The sequence below is a fragment of the Cylas formicarius genome, unplaced genomic scaffold, assembly GCF_029955315.1.
Source record: "Cylas formicarius isolate icCylForm1 unplaced genomic scaffold, icCylForm1.1 PGA_scaffold_12__32_contigs__length_19106922, whole genome shotgun sequence".
Lineage (NCBI taxonomy): Eukaryota > Metazoa > Arthropoda > Insecta > Coleoptera > Brentidae > Cylas > Cylas formicarius.
This window is the reverse complement of record NW_026844225.1, coordinates 5,347,832-5,361,302: the sequence shown is the minus strand read 5'-3', so window position 1 is coordinate 5,361,302 and position 13,471 is coordinate 5,347,832. Positions and strand designations below refer to the sequence as shown.

At 34.8% G+C, this 13,471-nt stretch overlaps 1 protein-coding gene across 4 annotated transcripts in view; it reads right to left on the bottom strand.

Moving 5' to 3' along the window:
* Positions 1-13,471, bottom strand: part of LOC132695624 (P protein) — a 55,582-nt gene that overhangs the window by 30,965 nt on the left and 11,146 nt on the right. For all 4 annotated transcript variants that reach the window (XM_060659978.1, XM_060659981.1, XM_060659979.1 and 1 more), the window contains exons 6-10: positions 12,237-12,440; positions 9,333-9,448; positions 8,552-8,690; positions 8,356-8,494; positions 3,357-3,553 (exon numbers count right to left, since the gene is read on the bottom strand). In XM_060659978.1, coding sequence (XP_060515961.1) covers positions 3,357-3,553; positions 8,356-8,494; positions 8,552-8,690; positions 9,333-9,448; positions 12,237-12,440 — 795 coding nt within the window. The remainder of the gene's footprint in view (positions 1-3,356; positions 3,554-8,355; positions 8,495-8,551; positions 8,691-9,332; positions 9,449-12,236; positions 12,441-13,471) is intronic.

The window sequence follows — 13,471 nt, the reverse complement described above, 5'->3', positions numbered from 1 at the left end:
TACCGATCACCATTGACTGTAACGTTCTGGCCATCATCATTGTTGAAGAAGTACGGACCAATGACTCCACCAGCCCATAAAGCGCACCAAACAGTCAGTTTTTCTGGATGTAACGGTGTCTCGACATACACTTGAGGATTAGCTTCGCTCCAAATGCTGCAGTTTTGTTTGTTGACGTAGCCATTCAACTAGAAGTGCGCTTCATCGCTAAACAAAATTCGCTTATGAAAATCGGGAACAATGGCAATCTATATATATATATATATATATATATATATATATATATATATATATATATATATATATATATATATATATATATAGTAGCAGGTAGTTTGTAAATATTGTTGTCGAAAAAATTGTCACGTGATACATAATTTCGTGAAAATCTGAACTTTCAGTTCTTATTTATTTTGTTAAATGGATTTTCATCAAGTAAAAGCCACCTCAGTTCAATTGCTTTAATTTTTGTTTTATTGCATGGACAGAGTTTTGGTTAGTTTAGTTAGTTAGTTAGGACAATAACTTATTTGACAAATTATCATAATTTTAGCATGTAATAGGTGTTTTTTTTTTCGATGCATAGAACTTTAAGTTGGCCTTACTGTTCAAGATGGCCACCGATTTAATAGCCGTCAAGTGACTTATTCTCAGTTTGGTTTGGCAATTCATCATGAATAGACTCACGCCTCAACAAAGCTTGCAAATAGTGCAATTTTATTTCGAAAATAATATTTCTTTGCGGAATACGTATCGCGCACTACGTCCATTTTATCGTTGACAAACTCGTCCATCAGAGCAGTTAATTCGATTAACCATGGAACGTTTTCGCACCACATTTACTCTTATTGATAACTCGCATCCCCAGAGACACCGTACGATGCGTACAGAAGAAGCTATTGCTGTTGTAGAGCGTAGCATTGAGGAAGACCCGAATGAGTCCATCCGCCATCGAGCACAGAAATTGGATCTGTGTCCATCCACTTAATGGAAGATTTTGCGGAAGGATCTTGGTTTACGTGCTTACAAAATCCAACTCGTGCAAGAATTGAAGCCAAACGATCATCAAGTAAGGCGTAGATTCATCGAATGGGCCCAAAACGAGATTGCCATTGTTCCCGATTTTCATAAGCGAATTTTGTTTAGCGATGAAGCGCACTTCTAGTTGAATGGCTACGTCAACAAACAAAACTGCAGCATTTGGAGCGAAGCTAATCCTCAAGTGTATGTCGAGACACCGTTACATCCAGAAAAACTGACTGTTCGGTGCGCTTTATGGGCTGGTGGAATCATTGGTCCGTACTTCTTCAACAACGATGATGGCCAGAACGTTACAGTCAATGGTGATCGGTATAGAGCCTTGATTAACCATGATGTCCAGGAAATGTGGTTTCAACAAGACGGCGCAACATGTCACACAACTCGTGCCACAATCGATTTATTGAAAGACATGTTTGGTGACCGCCTAATTTCACGTTTTGGACCTGCGAATTGGCCTCCAAGATTTTGTGATTTAACACCGCTAGACTACTTTCTGTGAGGCTATGTAAAGTCATTGGTCTATGTGGATAAGCCACAAATGCTTGATCATTTGGAAGACAACATTCGCCGTGTTATTGCCGATATACGGCGACAAATTTTGTAAAAAGTCATCGAAAATTGTACTTCCGGATTGGACTACATCCGCGCCGGCCGTGGCGATCATATGCCAGAAATCATATTTAAAATGTAATGCCCCAAGATTATCTTTCGGATAAATAAAATTCATGTCAATCGAATAATTCATCGTTGTTTTATTGCAACTTAAAGTTCTATGCATCGAAAAAAAACACCCCTTAGATTCACCTACTTAAATATTCGCATATCATTAAGGAACACTCTGATTTATTATTACATAGAAAATGCATGAATGGATTTCTGTGGGCGTACCAGTTAAACTAATAAATGCCAAGTCTGTTTCTCTTACTTCCATGTAATATAATCGTGATCGGATGTTGACGGCTGTCTTGCATTGATCAGATAGTCATTTAAGGCGCAACAACAGCTGTTGAAGTATAAGTATATATATATATATATATATATATATATATATATATATATATATATATATATATATATATATATATTGTAAATTCTTCCGGGTTTTACTCCGCGTCTGGTCTGGCTGGCTCCAAGTGGAGGTAGTCCTCTGCTGACAACGTTTCACACCAACCGTTACCTGAACGCCAATTCACATCACCACCCGGCACAATTACAATCAGTGATCAAAACTTTGATCGCAAGATCAGAAGCACTGGCAGACGAGGACCACAAAGAGGAAGAAACAAAAGCTGTACAGGCGGCCTTGAGACAGAATGGCTTCTCCGAGTACAATATAAAGAAAGCTCTAAGACCACGGCCCACTAAAACTCAAGAAAAAGAAGAAGAAAACAAACCTATAGCCAATGCTCTCCTGCCTTATGTCAAAGGAACAACAGACAAAATAAGCAGAGTCCTTAAGAAAAACAAAATAGCAACCATCTTCAATTCAGACAAGATAATTGCCAATGTAATTCCATCAGCAAAAACAAAAATTCCACTCTAGGACCAAGGAGTGTATGAAATACCCTACAAGGACTGTGACAAGAGCTACATTGGCCAGACAAACAGGAGGATACAGGTACGAAGAGAGGAACACCGCAACGCTGGTCCAATACTGGACACACAATAGACTTTGACAACTCGAGGACAATTGCCAGAGAAGAACACAAATATAAAAGAATAGTCAGGGAAGCTATCGAAATAGAAAAACACCAAATTAACCTAAACACAAGAGACGATACGCAACGATTACCAACAGCTTGGAAACCGGTTATAAAACCAACAACAAGAAAGAGAGCAGCCCCAACTCCCGTTCCACCTCGTCGCCCAGACAACGATAACGCCCTACAAGGAGCCGTACGCGTGCGCAGCCAACCAGCACAAACCAGTCGGCATATAAAGCAGCGACAAGCCAGCCGAGCACCAGTTCAAGCCGAGTTCAGAAGAGAAGCAGAACCACCCGACTTGAAACTACTGTACCCGATAATTGGTGCTATCTCTGTCGAGTGTACGATACCAGGGTGTAATAGACAAAGGCAGAACATATATACGAAATACATCTGTGATTTTCAGAAAAAAAAATCAAAAAGTATTTAATCTACAGGGCGTTCTATTCAAAATAAGAAAGGTGTTACTTGCCCACGAACATACAAACAGCGTGTATATATAATAATATAATATTTTAAAAGTAAAAACGAATCCTCGAAACAGCTTGTGTCTCTAAGTTTTTTTTTCAAAATTTTCATCAGATGCTGAAAAATGGGGCTGCCATGTACCTGTCTTTCCAAAGTTTCCAAAGTAATTGCTTCCCGCTCCTCTCTGTTTACAGTCGGTTGTGTGTTCGTGTCTCTCAACATTCCTTGGAGCTTAACAGTTTTCCTGAGAAGATTTTCTTTGACCGCTTCCTCATCTTTGCTGTAACTGCTCACCGATGCTGCCGTCCGTTGCAAAACCGCTATGCCTCTTTTAAGATCTTACACCAAAAAACATTCAAAAGAATTCAAATCTTTCAAATAATCTATACGAGTCTATGCAACATAAACGTAGGCAGAGTCAAATATGATGATGCACTACATAAAAAATAAAATTGAGTTGGAATCAAGTGCACCGGATGTCCATTTTTCTGGGGCCTCTCAGTTATTATTATTTTATTATTATTATTATTATTATTAGTAAACCCTTTTGATTTTTGATATAGGGGATGTTGTTGGAAACTTGGCATTTTTGAACACCTCCCTTATCTTGGTTATTCTAAAGGTTATAAGAAAAATAAAAAGATCGTTTGTTCTTCGCTTTTTATGGAAAATTCAGTGCCATACTCAGATTTTTTTCTATATACAATTAATTTTGAGTAATATATAACATTTTTCATTTTCACGTTTGTTTTTCTCGTTAAATTGTACACTATAAAAACATGCGTAAGATAAATATGACAGAGGCATACGATCTTCACATAAAAAAAGGTCAACCTTATAATTTTAATGGTATTAAAAAGTTGTGAGATGTTAGCAATTTTAAGAGGCAGATAGATAGATAGATAGATTTATTTAGCCATTTTTTACATAAAAAGTCTTTACAACAGTAGTACAAAAGATTAACGCTGACAAATTGTGGTTCTGGATAAATAAATCGTATAAACAATAGAAAAAATCCATGTCTGGTGTTGTGTGCATGTCTGTCAGAATGTCTTTCAAAAGCATGTATATTTTCATGGACGTGGTTTAGTGCACTGTAAATGAACAGACTAGGAAGTGTCATGATTTTTTAGCCTTTTGAAGATAGGGCGACAATGTGCCAGAGTCTTGACCCGTGAATTGTGCGTATAGCTTTCTATATGAAGCAATATGAATAATAAAAAAATTAATTAAATTAAATAAAAAATTTAAAAAGGAAAGAGAAAGGAGAATATCGTCAATATATGTCCACAAAATAGTAAGGAAAGCACTGAGAATCAGTTTAAAGACTGTGCATGAAAAAAACATAATATAAATAGAAGTAGACTGGAAAGTGTATAGGAACAAAGCTTAAGACAAAGATTTAAAGGACAATCTGAAAATGGAAGTTCGGAATGTGGTTTATAATTTATATAGATCAAAAACCAATTCAACTCTCTCAGTTTTGGAAGAATCTTAAAAAAGACTTAGTGCTTTGGATATTATTAGAGTTGAATAATTATCAAATTTAATAAAAGCGCTGTCCAAAAAAAATTAGTGAAAATTAGATATCAAAATTTAGAAAAGTGGTATTTTTAGAGGATGGAAGTGGTTCAAAATCTTGGCCAGAATCGACATCAAAAAGTTGGGACTTTCATGATAATATGAACTCCGATATTTAAGACCCAACACACGCCACTGTTGTCCTTCCTTAAGAAATAAAACGTCAAAGCCAGATATACCACTTGTCCAAAAATCTCTCAATATCTAATACTGATACCTTAATACCTTAAAGTTGTTTACAATGGCATAAAACTAGCCCGTGTTACTGAACACCATACATCTGCTTTTGTCTCTAACAATTTCCACATTAGAGATATTTAGCGTTCCATCAGAAAATACACTCTCAATTCTCAAAATTCTCCTACAGATCATTAATAACAAACGTAGATCATTTCTACTACCCCAGATTGCAGAAGAACAAACCGGCTTTGTGCCGGGTAAGGGTACGAGAGAACAAATAGGAAACGTACGACAACTAATTGAGAAAGCTAGTGAATTTAACATAACAATGTACCTCTGTTTTGTCGATTACTCCAAGGCCTTCGACTTGGTAAAATGGCCAAAATTGTGGCAAATACTCAAAGAAATGGGGGTCCCTGACCACTTCATAATACTTATCCGACAGCTCTATGAACATAATTACGGTCTGGTAAGAATCAACGGTGTCATATCAAACAGGTTTCAAGCGATGAAGGGTGTCAGACAGGGAAGTGTTCTCTCGCCCTTACTGTTCAAAATATACACCGAATACATAATGCGGGACATTCTGGAAAACTGGCAGGGTGGCATTTCTGTAGGGGGGAGAAAAGTCAATAATCTGAGATATACCGACGACACACTAATCATAACATCTAGTGTAGAAGAAATTGAATTTATTATGCAGCGTCTCCAGGAAACTAGTGCAAAATTTTGATTGAAATTAAATCCCACCAAAACTAATGTTCTGATTGTAGACCGACAAAACCAGAACCAACCCCACGTAAAAAACATAGATGGGTTCAATGTGGTGAATAAGTACCTGTACTTGGGATCCTTAATTAACAATAGCGGTGCATGTGAAGGTGAAATAAAGCGAAGAATTGCACTAGCTCGAACACCCGCAACTAAGTTAAGTAAGATCTGGAGAGATACAGTCATCACTAAAAACACCAAACTAAGATTGTTGAGTTCACTTGTGTTCCCGATTGCAACTTATGGAGTTGAAACCTGGACGATCAAGAAGAGCGATGCAAGGCGGATAGATGCCTTTGAAATATGGGCGTACAGACGGCTGTTATGGATACCCTGGACGGCCCACCGTACAAATGAGTCCGTTCCTCAAGAACTAATTACTGAACTAAATCTGTCAAAAACGATAAATCGAAGCTTTCTAACATTCATTGGCCATATTGCAAGAAGAACGGACTCGCTGCAACTACTAATAGTCGAAGGAAAGGTAGAAGGAAGACGGCCGCGCGGAAGGTCACCCAAAAGATGGATAGATCAAACCAAGGATCTTGTCGGCCATGGCCTTCATGAAACCATAATCATGGCTCAGAATATAAAGGAATGGCACAATACTTAGGGAAATGGACTAAAGAGAGAGAGATAACCTTCCGAAGACAATGCAACCCCACACTTGCCACTGTTGTCCTTCCTTATATTCAAAACATCACCGACCACATATATAAAATTTTTAAGAAATATAACGTCAAAACCGAAGACAAAATTCAATTTGAGATACCAGGAGTTTACAGCATTCTATGCATATACGGCGAAGAATTCATTTAAGAGACGGGACGAAAAATATGAACTAGGCTCAAAGAACATGATAGAGCCTTAAGACTACAAATAAACACATCAGCAGTTGCCGAACACAATAACAAAACCGGATATCAAATTTTATTCGATAAAACTAAAATTCTTGCATGTAATTAATTCTTCTACAAATGAAAACTCGGAGAATCTATAGAAATCTTACTTTTCACTAATATGTGAATCAGCCATCCGAGACGATGTTCATGCTCCTCATTTAGTTCCTCCTCCCTCAAACAATATGTAAGCATGAACAAAATAGAATGTGAATGTGTAAGAGTTTCAGTTAAGCTATGAAGAAGCCAACAGGATGATTGCCGAAACGTCAGCAAGTGCAATTCAACGAAAAGCGACGCAGGAGGAATCCAGAAGTTTTGTAAATAGTAGTATTTTCCTTGTGTTCAGGTATATTTGTGATTGTGATATTTGTTACTGCACAACATTTTGGGAATCTCTGAGTTTTCTGACTTGATTCGTACATATTACTTTAAGGTCTTGGAAAACGATTAGTTTTTTATTTTCGTATTCTGTTAGAAATGTCAAAATAAAATTTAACACAAAATTAACCGGAGATAACCTTGAATATAGAGAGGGCATTAGTATGCTGGTATTTTTAACAATCACAAATGATAGGCCAGACCGTTCTTACTAAAAAGTACAGAACTTAAGTCTATAGCGAGTATGAAACATCTTCAACATCTTAGACAAGATTTGGTTTTGTACTTAATTAAATAAACCTAATTATAATATAGTTGTATGTGGGTAGTAATAGCTTTTTTCTACTCCCGTCTGTAAAATACCTTATTACACACCGATTTAGCGTGCGGTAACCGTCACTTTACCATGTCAGTTTCGTTTCCCACGGATCCGAGCCACTCCCACGGACATTTCCGGGATTTTACCGCACGGTTCGGGAGCAATCGGATGTTGTCGGAGACATTTCCTACCCCCTGAATTTTGACGTTTGTCAGTTCTGGCGATCATGTCGTTGAATGTATTCGTGTTTTTTGCGAAAATGTACCCAAAAACTAACGGTCGTAGAAAAAGTATAGTATGCAACACGTTCCGTAAACTTTTTAAGTCACTCGTTTATCAAACACTCGCTCCGCTCGTGTCAAATAAACTCATGACTCAAATTCCGTTTACCGTACTTGTAGCATAATATACTATTGTCATTAACTTTAACGAACAAATTATAAGTAAAATAAATAAATAAAATAACGTTTATGAAAGTTCTTAATATGAAGTGCGGCCTATTTAGTGGCATAAAAATTATTCAATATAGCATCCATAAAAAAACTAAAAAATAAAGGTTATAAAATTGCCTTTTAAGTCCGTTTTTAGGTAATTCAAAAAAATCTCTATAGAACGTAAATGTGGTATCTACATGTTCGTATGTTTAACTTTGGATGGTACAACTAAGGTAGCTTTTTTATAGAGCAAAATCAATGGTGCAAATCTGGAAAGCGCTATCGTGCATTGTTTTCGAGCTATATGGACAGGTTCTATTTTCATGGATCTTAAATGTGGCATCCACTTTTGGAATTATCGAAAAATAAAAAACTTGATTGTTATTTATTTTATTTCCACGGCAGTTGATATAGTATTAAAAAAGCAAAATATCCAGCTGTGACCGGGAAATATTACCAACCGCTCTACGTCAACAAATCACTAGAATTACTATAAGTAAAAACTGCAACACTTGTCAATAACTTGCGTTTCATTATAGTATGGTAGTATGGTATTGTATTAGGGGTTAACATACCTTGAACTTGGATCGACTCCTTATAGTCGAAGCAATTAAGTTTCCGATATGTGACAAATCTGAGTTGAACGTACACCACAACCATTGCCAGCAGCACTCCGAATCCCATGTGAAGGCTGAATACCCCAAAATTGATACCCTAGATAGTATTTTAATATTTTTACCGATATTTTAAATTAAAGATTCAATACTTAACGGACTTAACCACTTCTTTATTTGACGCAATAACAACATTGGGAGGATCTCCTATTGGGGTTATAGCACCTCCGATGTTACCAAATATAACGGTGATGGTCAGTATTGGAACGGGATTTACTTTTATTATCTCGCACAATCTGAAAAAATCACCGTTTTCTAAGTTTCTAGCAATGAAACAAGAATACTGTTGAAGATACAGAAACTCTTAAAGAGTTGCCAAAAGAACATGCCAATCAGTGGTGTCCAGCAACAATAAATGAGGATAAAACTCACTACACTCAGATAATCGTAGATATCACACTTCCTCTTCGAATTTGCTTCGAGCTGGGAAGTTTAACTACAGAATTCTTATTCTGTAGAGAAATAGAAACAAAAGAAAAAAATATTATATGATTCTTGATAGGGACCACTATTAAATAGTGCGTGTTCATACCTATTTATTTGTTTATTTTTTAGTTGTATACCTTTTTGTATTTAGAAGTGCTAAAAATCTATTTATCTACCTCGGAGAATGGTTCTGATAAATTTTAATTTTTTAATTACTTTATTGTGTTATACTAAAATGCCTGTCAACACATATTATACATTGGAAAATGGAAAGATTATATTTTTTTCCTAAAGTTAATATAAGTATTGATGTTTTTCAGTGCGTTAGTGTCAAAAAAGTATAATTTTTCGTTTTTTAAATTGATAACGCCGTTATTTAATAAATAAAAAGTACAAAAATGCAAGAAAAAGTTATGAATGTATTTTTATATTATTTGTGATCTGTGACTTACTTGATTGTAGCAGGAGTTATAAGGAGAGCAGTAGTAACGTTATCCGTAACACACGACAATACCATCACAAGACCAGCCAGCATGTTGATCAATGGCCATAATTTACCACGAGTTTTCTGAAAATAAAAAGCATCCTCAAATATACTACATTTTACAACATTATTGTATAACATCTGTCGTTGCCAACAAATGCACTTGGAAGGTGCAGATGAACTGGGGTTTCAACCCAAAAATGACACTTTGACTGCTCTTAAATTAACTAGGGGTACAACTGGATATGCCACCAATACAAATTAATTGGTGGACATTTTCAACAAACACGACAAGCTCTAGTGGAAGTTAAAGGCAGACTGTCAAGGGGCAGCACAGCACCCAAGAAATGCATGGTTAAAGATAATAATACTTAAAACTGCAAAAATGATTCACAAAAAAAGGCAGGAATAGAAGGCTTAAAAACTCAAGAATAACATGGTAGTGTATTGCTGGGGTGATTTCATGCTAAAAACGTCTAATGCACATATACTCGCAATTTTTACTGAGCTACAAGCATTTGAAATTTTAAAGACTATTTAAAAATAAACCCCTCTATTTTATTATTATATAGTTTCTGCGGCATCCATAACTCTGACTACCGGTTATTCTCTATTTTCAATACTTTCCTCATAAACTATGACGTGGGACACCCTATATAGTGGTGGAAAAAAGTATGTAAATTATTATTACTAATTTATTCACGTTTTTTTAGTTTCCAAACATTAAGAGACGTCACCTTTTTATCATGTTTAATAAGTAAGGAAACGTTTTATAATTTGTGTTCTAAATTATTCTTTCTTGTTTTTACAGTGCAAACATCTTCTAGAAATATTTATTTATACGCCCAGTCGCCGTTACTTTTCGTCAACAAAAATTTGTAGATTGATTTACAATGCGAAAAAAGTCGGTAATTGCAAAGCTTTTAAATATTTATGAAAGTGCTGTAACGAAAATATATATAAAAAAATAAAAGTCCGAACGACGCCGTAAAATTACTTGCAGGATAAATTAATTGATCAAAGCAAGTTTATGAGGAAGAGTTGCTGTTATCAAATGACTTCTCTAGAAGAATAATAGAAAGGCAAGAAGTATATTAAGGGAAAAGTACCAAAATGGAGGAGGAAACCTAATAATCCGGGATGTTTTTCTCGATCTGAGAGAGGGCAAATCATTCAAGAGATATCGAAATGTACAAAGGATCCATTGTTATGTAAGTTAGTGAAAGAATGGCTTGGAGAGAAAAACGTACTTGAATAGCCATCCCAACTGCCAGATCTGAACTCCATTGAACATTTTTGGTATCGAATATATATATATATATATATATATATATATATATATATATATATATATATATATATATTGTTTTTTTAATAATTGCTAGAAATTATTAGAAAGCCTAAAGCCAAAGTTTTGCCCAGGGATCATTGGCGTGCGTAATAATATATATATATATATATATATATATATATATATATATATATATATATATATATATATATATATATATATATATATATATATATATATATATATATATATATATATATATATATATATATATATATATATATATATATATATATATATATATATATATATATATATATATATATATATATATATATATATATATATATATATATATATATATATATATATATATATATATATATATATATATATATATATATATATATATATATATATATATATATATATATATATATATATATATATATATATATATATATATATATATATATATATATATATATATATATTCCACTATATTCCGGGATATCATCCGTTCGCTCGTTGAACTCCGACTGGAATCCTGCATCCGACTGGAATCCTGCAGACGTTTCGCCAAAATCTCACTTGGCATCTTCAATGCTCGCGCTCCGAAAACACTTCGAACACCCGGAGCGCGAGCATTGAAGATGCCAAGTGAGATTTTGGCGAAACGTCTGCAGGATTCCAGTCGGATGCAAGATTTGCAGGATTCCAGTCGGATGCAGGATTCCAGTCGGAGTTCAACGAGCGAACGGATGATATCCCGGAATATAGTGTCATCACATTTTTCCATCCGTGAATCAATACGTGAGAATATATATATATATATATATATATATATATATATATATATATATATATATATATATATATATATATATATATATATATATATATATATATATATATATATATATATATATATATATATATATATATATATATGATGACACTATATTCCGGGATATCATCCGTTCGCTCGTTGAACTCCGACTGGAATCCTGCATCCGACTGGAATCCTGCAAATCCTGCATCCGACTGGAATCCTGCAGACGTTTCGCCAAAATCTCACTTGGCATCTTCAATGCTCGCGCTCCGAAAACACTTCGAAGTTCGAAGTGTTTTCGGAGCGCGAGCATTGAAGATGCCAAGTGAGATTTTGGCGAAACGTCTGCAGGATTCCAGTCGGATGCAGGATTTGCAGGATTCCAGTCGGATGCAGGATTCCAGTCGGAGTTCAACGAGCGAACGGATGATATCCCGGAATATAGTGTCATCATATTTTTCCATCCGTGAATCAATACGTGAGAATATATATATATATATATATATATATATATATATATATATATATATATATATATATATATATATATATATATATATATATATATATATATATATATATATATATATATATATATATATATATATATATATATATATATATATATATATATATATATATATATATATATATATATATATATATATATAAATATATATATAATTTTTTCCAAGTTTCGATCGTTTACTTAACTCAATCGTTGCTCATTTTAGACAAGAAAATGTTACCTTGTAAGCCCAAAAAGCAACGTAGTCAAATATCCCTGTCTCGCTAAAAATTGTTACCAAAATCATCATGGAAAAAAGAAGTATTAGCGTTTCTACATCCATCCAAGATACTATTTCGTGGAGAGTCGGCCTGGCATTAAAAACGGCCAAAATAGCTACAGAAATGGTACTGGCCAACATGGCCGCCAGTGTTCTATGGATTATCTAAAACAAAATCATAGGTAAGGGCATGCAATGTCAAAAATGTAAAAATAGAAAAGGCAAATTTTCGTAGTGAACTGTCAAAAATATTCTTGTTAATTCACAATTGTCAATTTGCTTTCCATATATAGGCAATTTCAGAAAAATGTGGAGTTTACAACCGGAAATTACGATACCAATCTTTGGTGCCGTTTCTGACCACTTACCTTAACGAATGTCACAAATTCAGGCAGTTTGCATGTTTACTTTTTTTTGTGAGACAGAAGCGGTAGACGTGTTTTGTGCGCTCAGCGATTTTCTGCTGTCAAAAAAAAGAAACAAAGAATTTGCATAAAATTTTGTGTAAAAAATGGAATACAGTGCTGCAAAACGCTTGAAATGTTGCCAACAGCATATCGTAATCTCTCTGAGCAAAAAAAATCTTTATAAGAGGTACAAGCTGTTTCAAGATGGCCGAGAAGACTCCGATGACGAACTTCGCTCTGGAGGCACCAGCAAGTCAATAACTGATGAAAGCGTTAAAGAAGTGAAACGAATGGTGTTGAAAAATCGTCGAATCACTATTAGAGAAGTATCTGAATACGTCGGCAACTCTATTGACTCGTACCATGCTATTTTTTCAGAAGTTTTAGGCATGAAACGTCTAGCAGCAAAATTAGTTCCGAAACTGCTTAATTTTGAACAAAAGGACCGTCCAAGGAGTATCTCTCAAGACCTGTTAAACGAAGTCAATGATGATCCTTATATGCTCATAAAGGTAATAACTGGTGACAAATCATGGGTAGAAAACCCAGTCGTCCCAATGGAAGAACCCTGAACCGCCAAAACCGAAAAAAGCACAAGTTCGATCAAATGTTAAGGTTTTCCTGTTTTCTTTGATTATCATGTCGCAGTAAATCAGAGTCGTAGTGTCAATAAAGAGTTTTACCTTGAAGTTATGCGCGGCTTGCGAAAAGCACGAAGAAAACATTTGGGAAAATAATTCATTTATTTTGCATCACTATAATGCACATGCTCATTCATGGTTGCTTGTG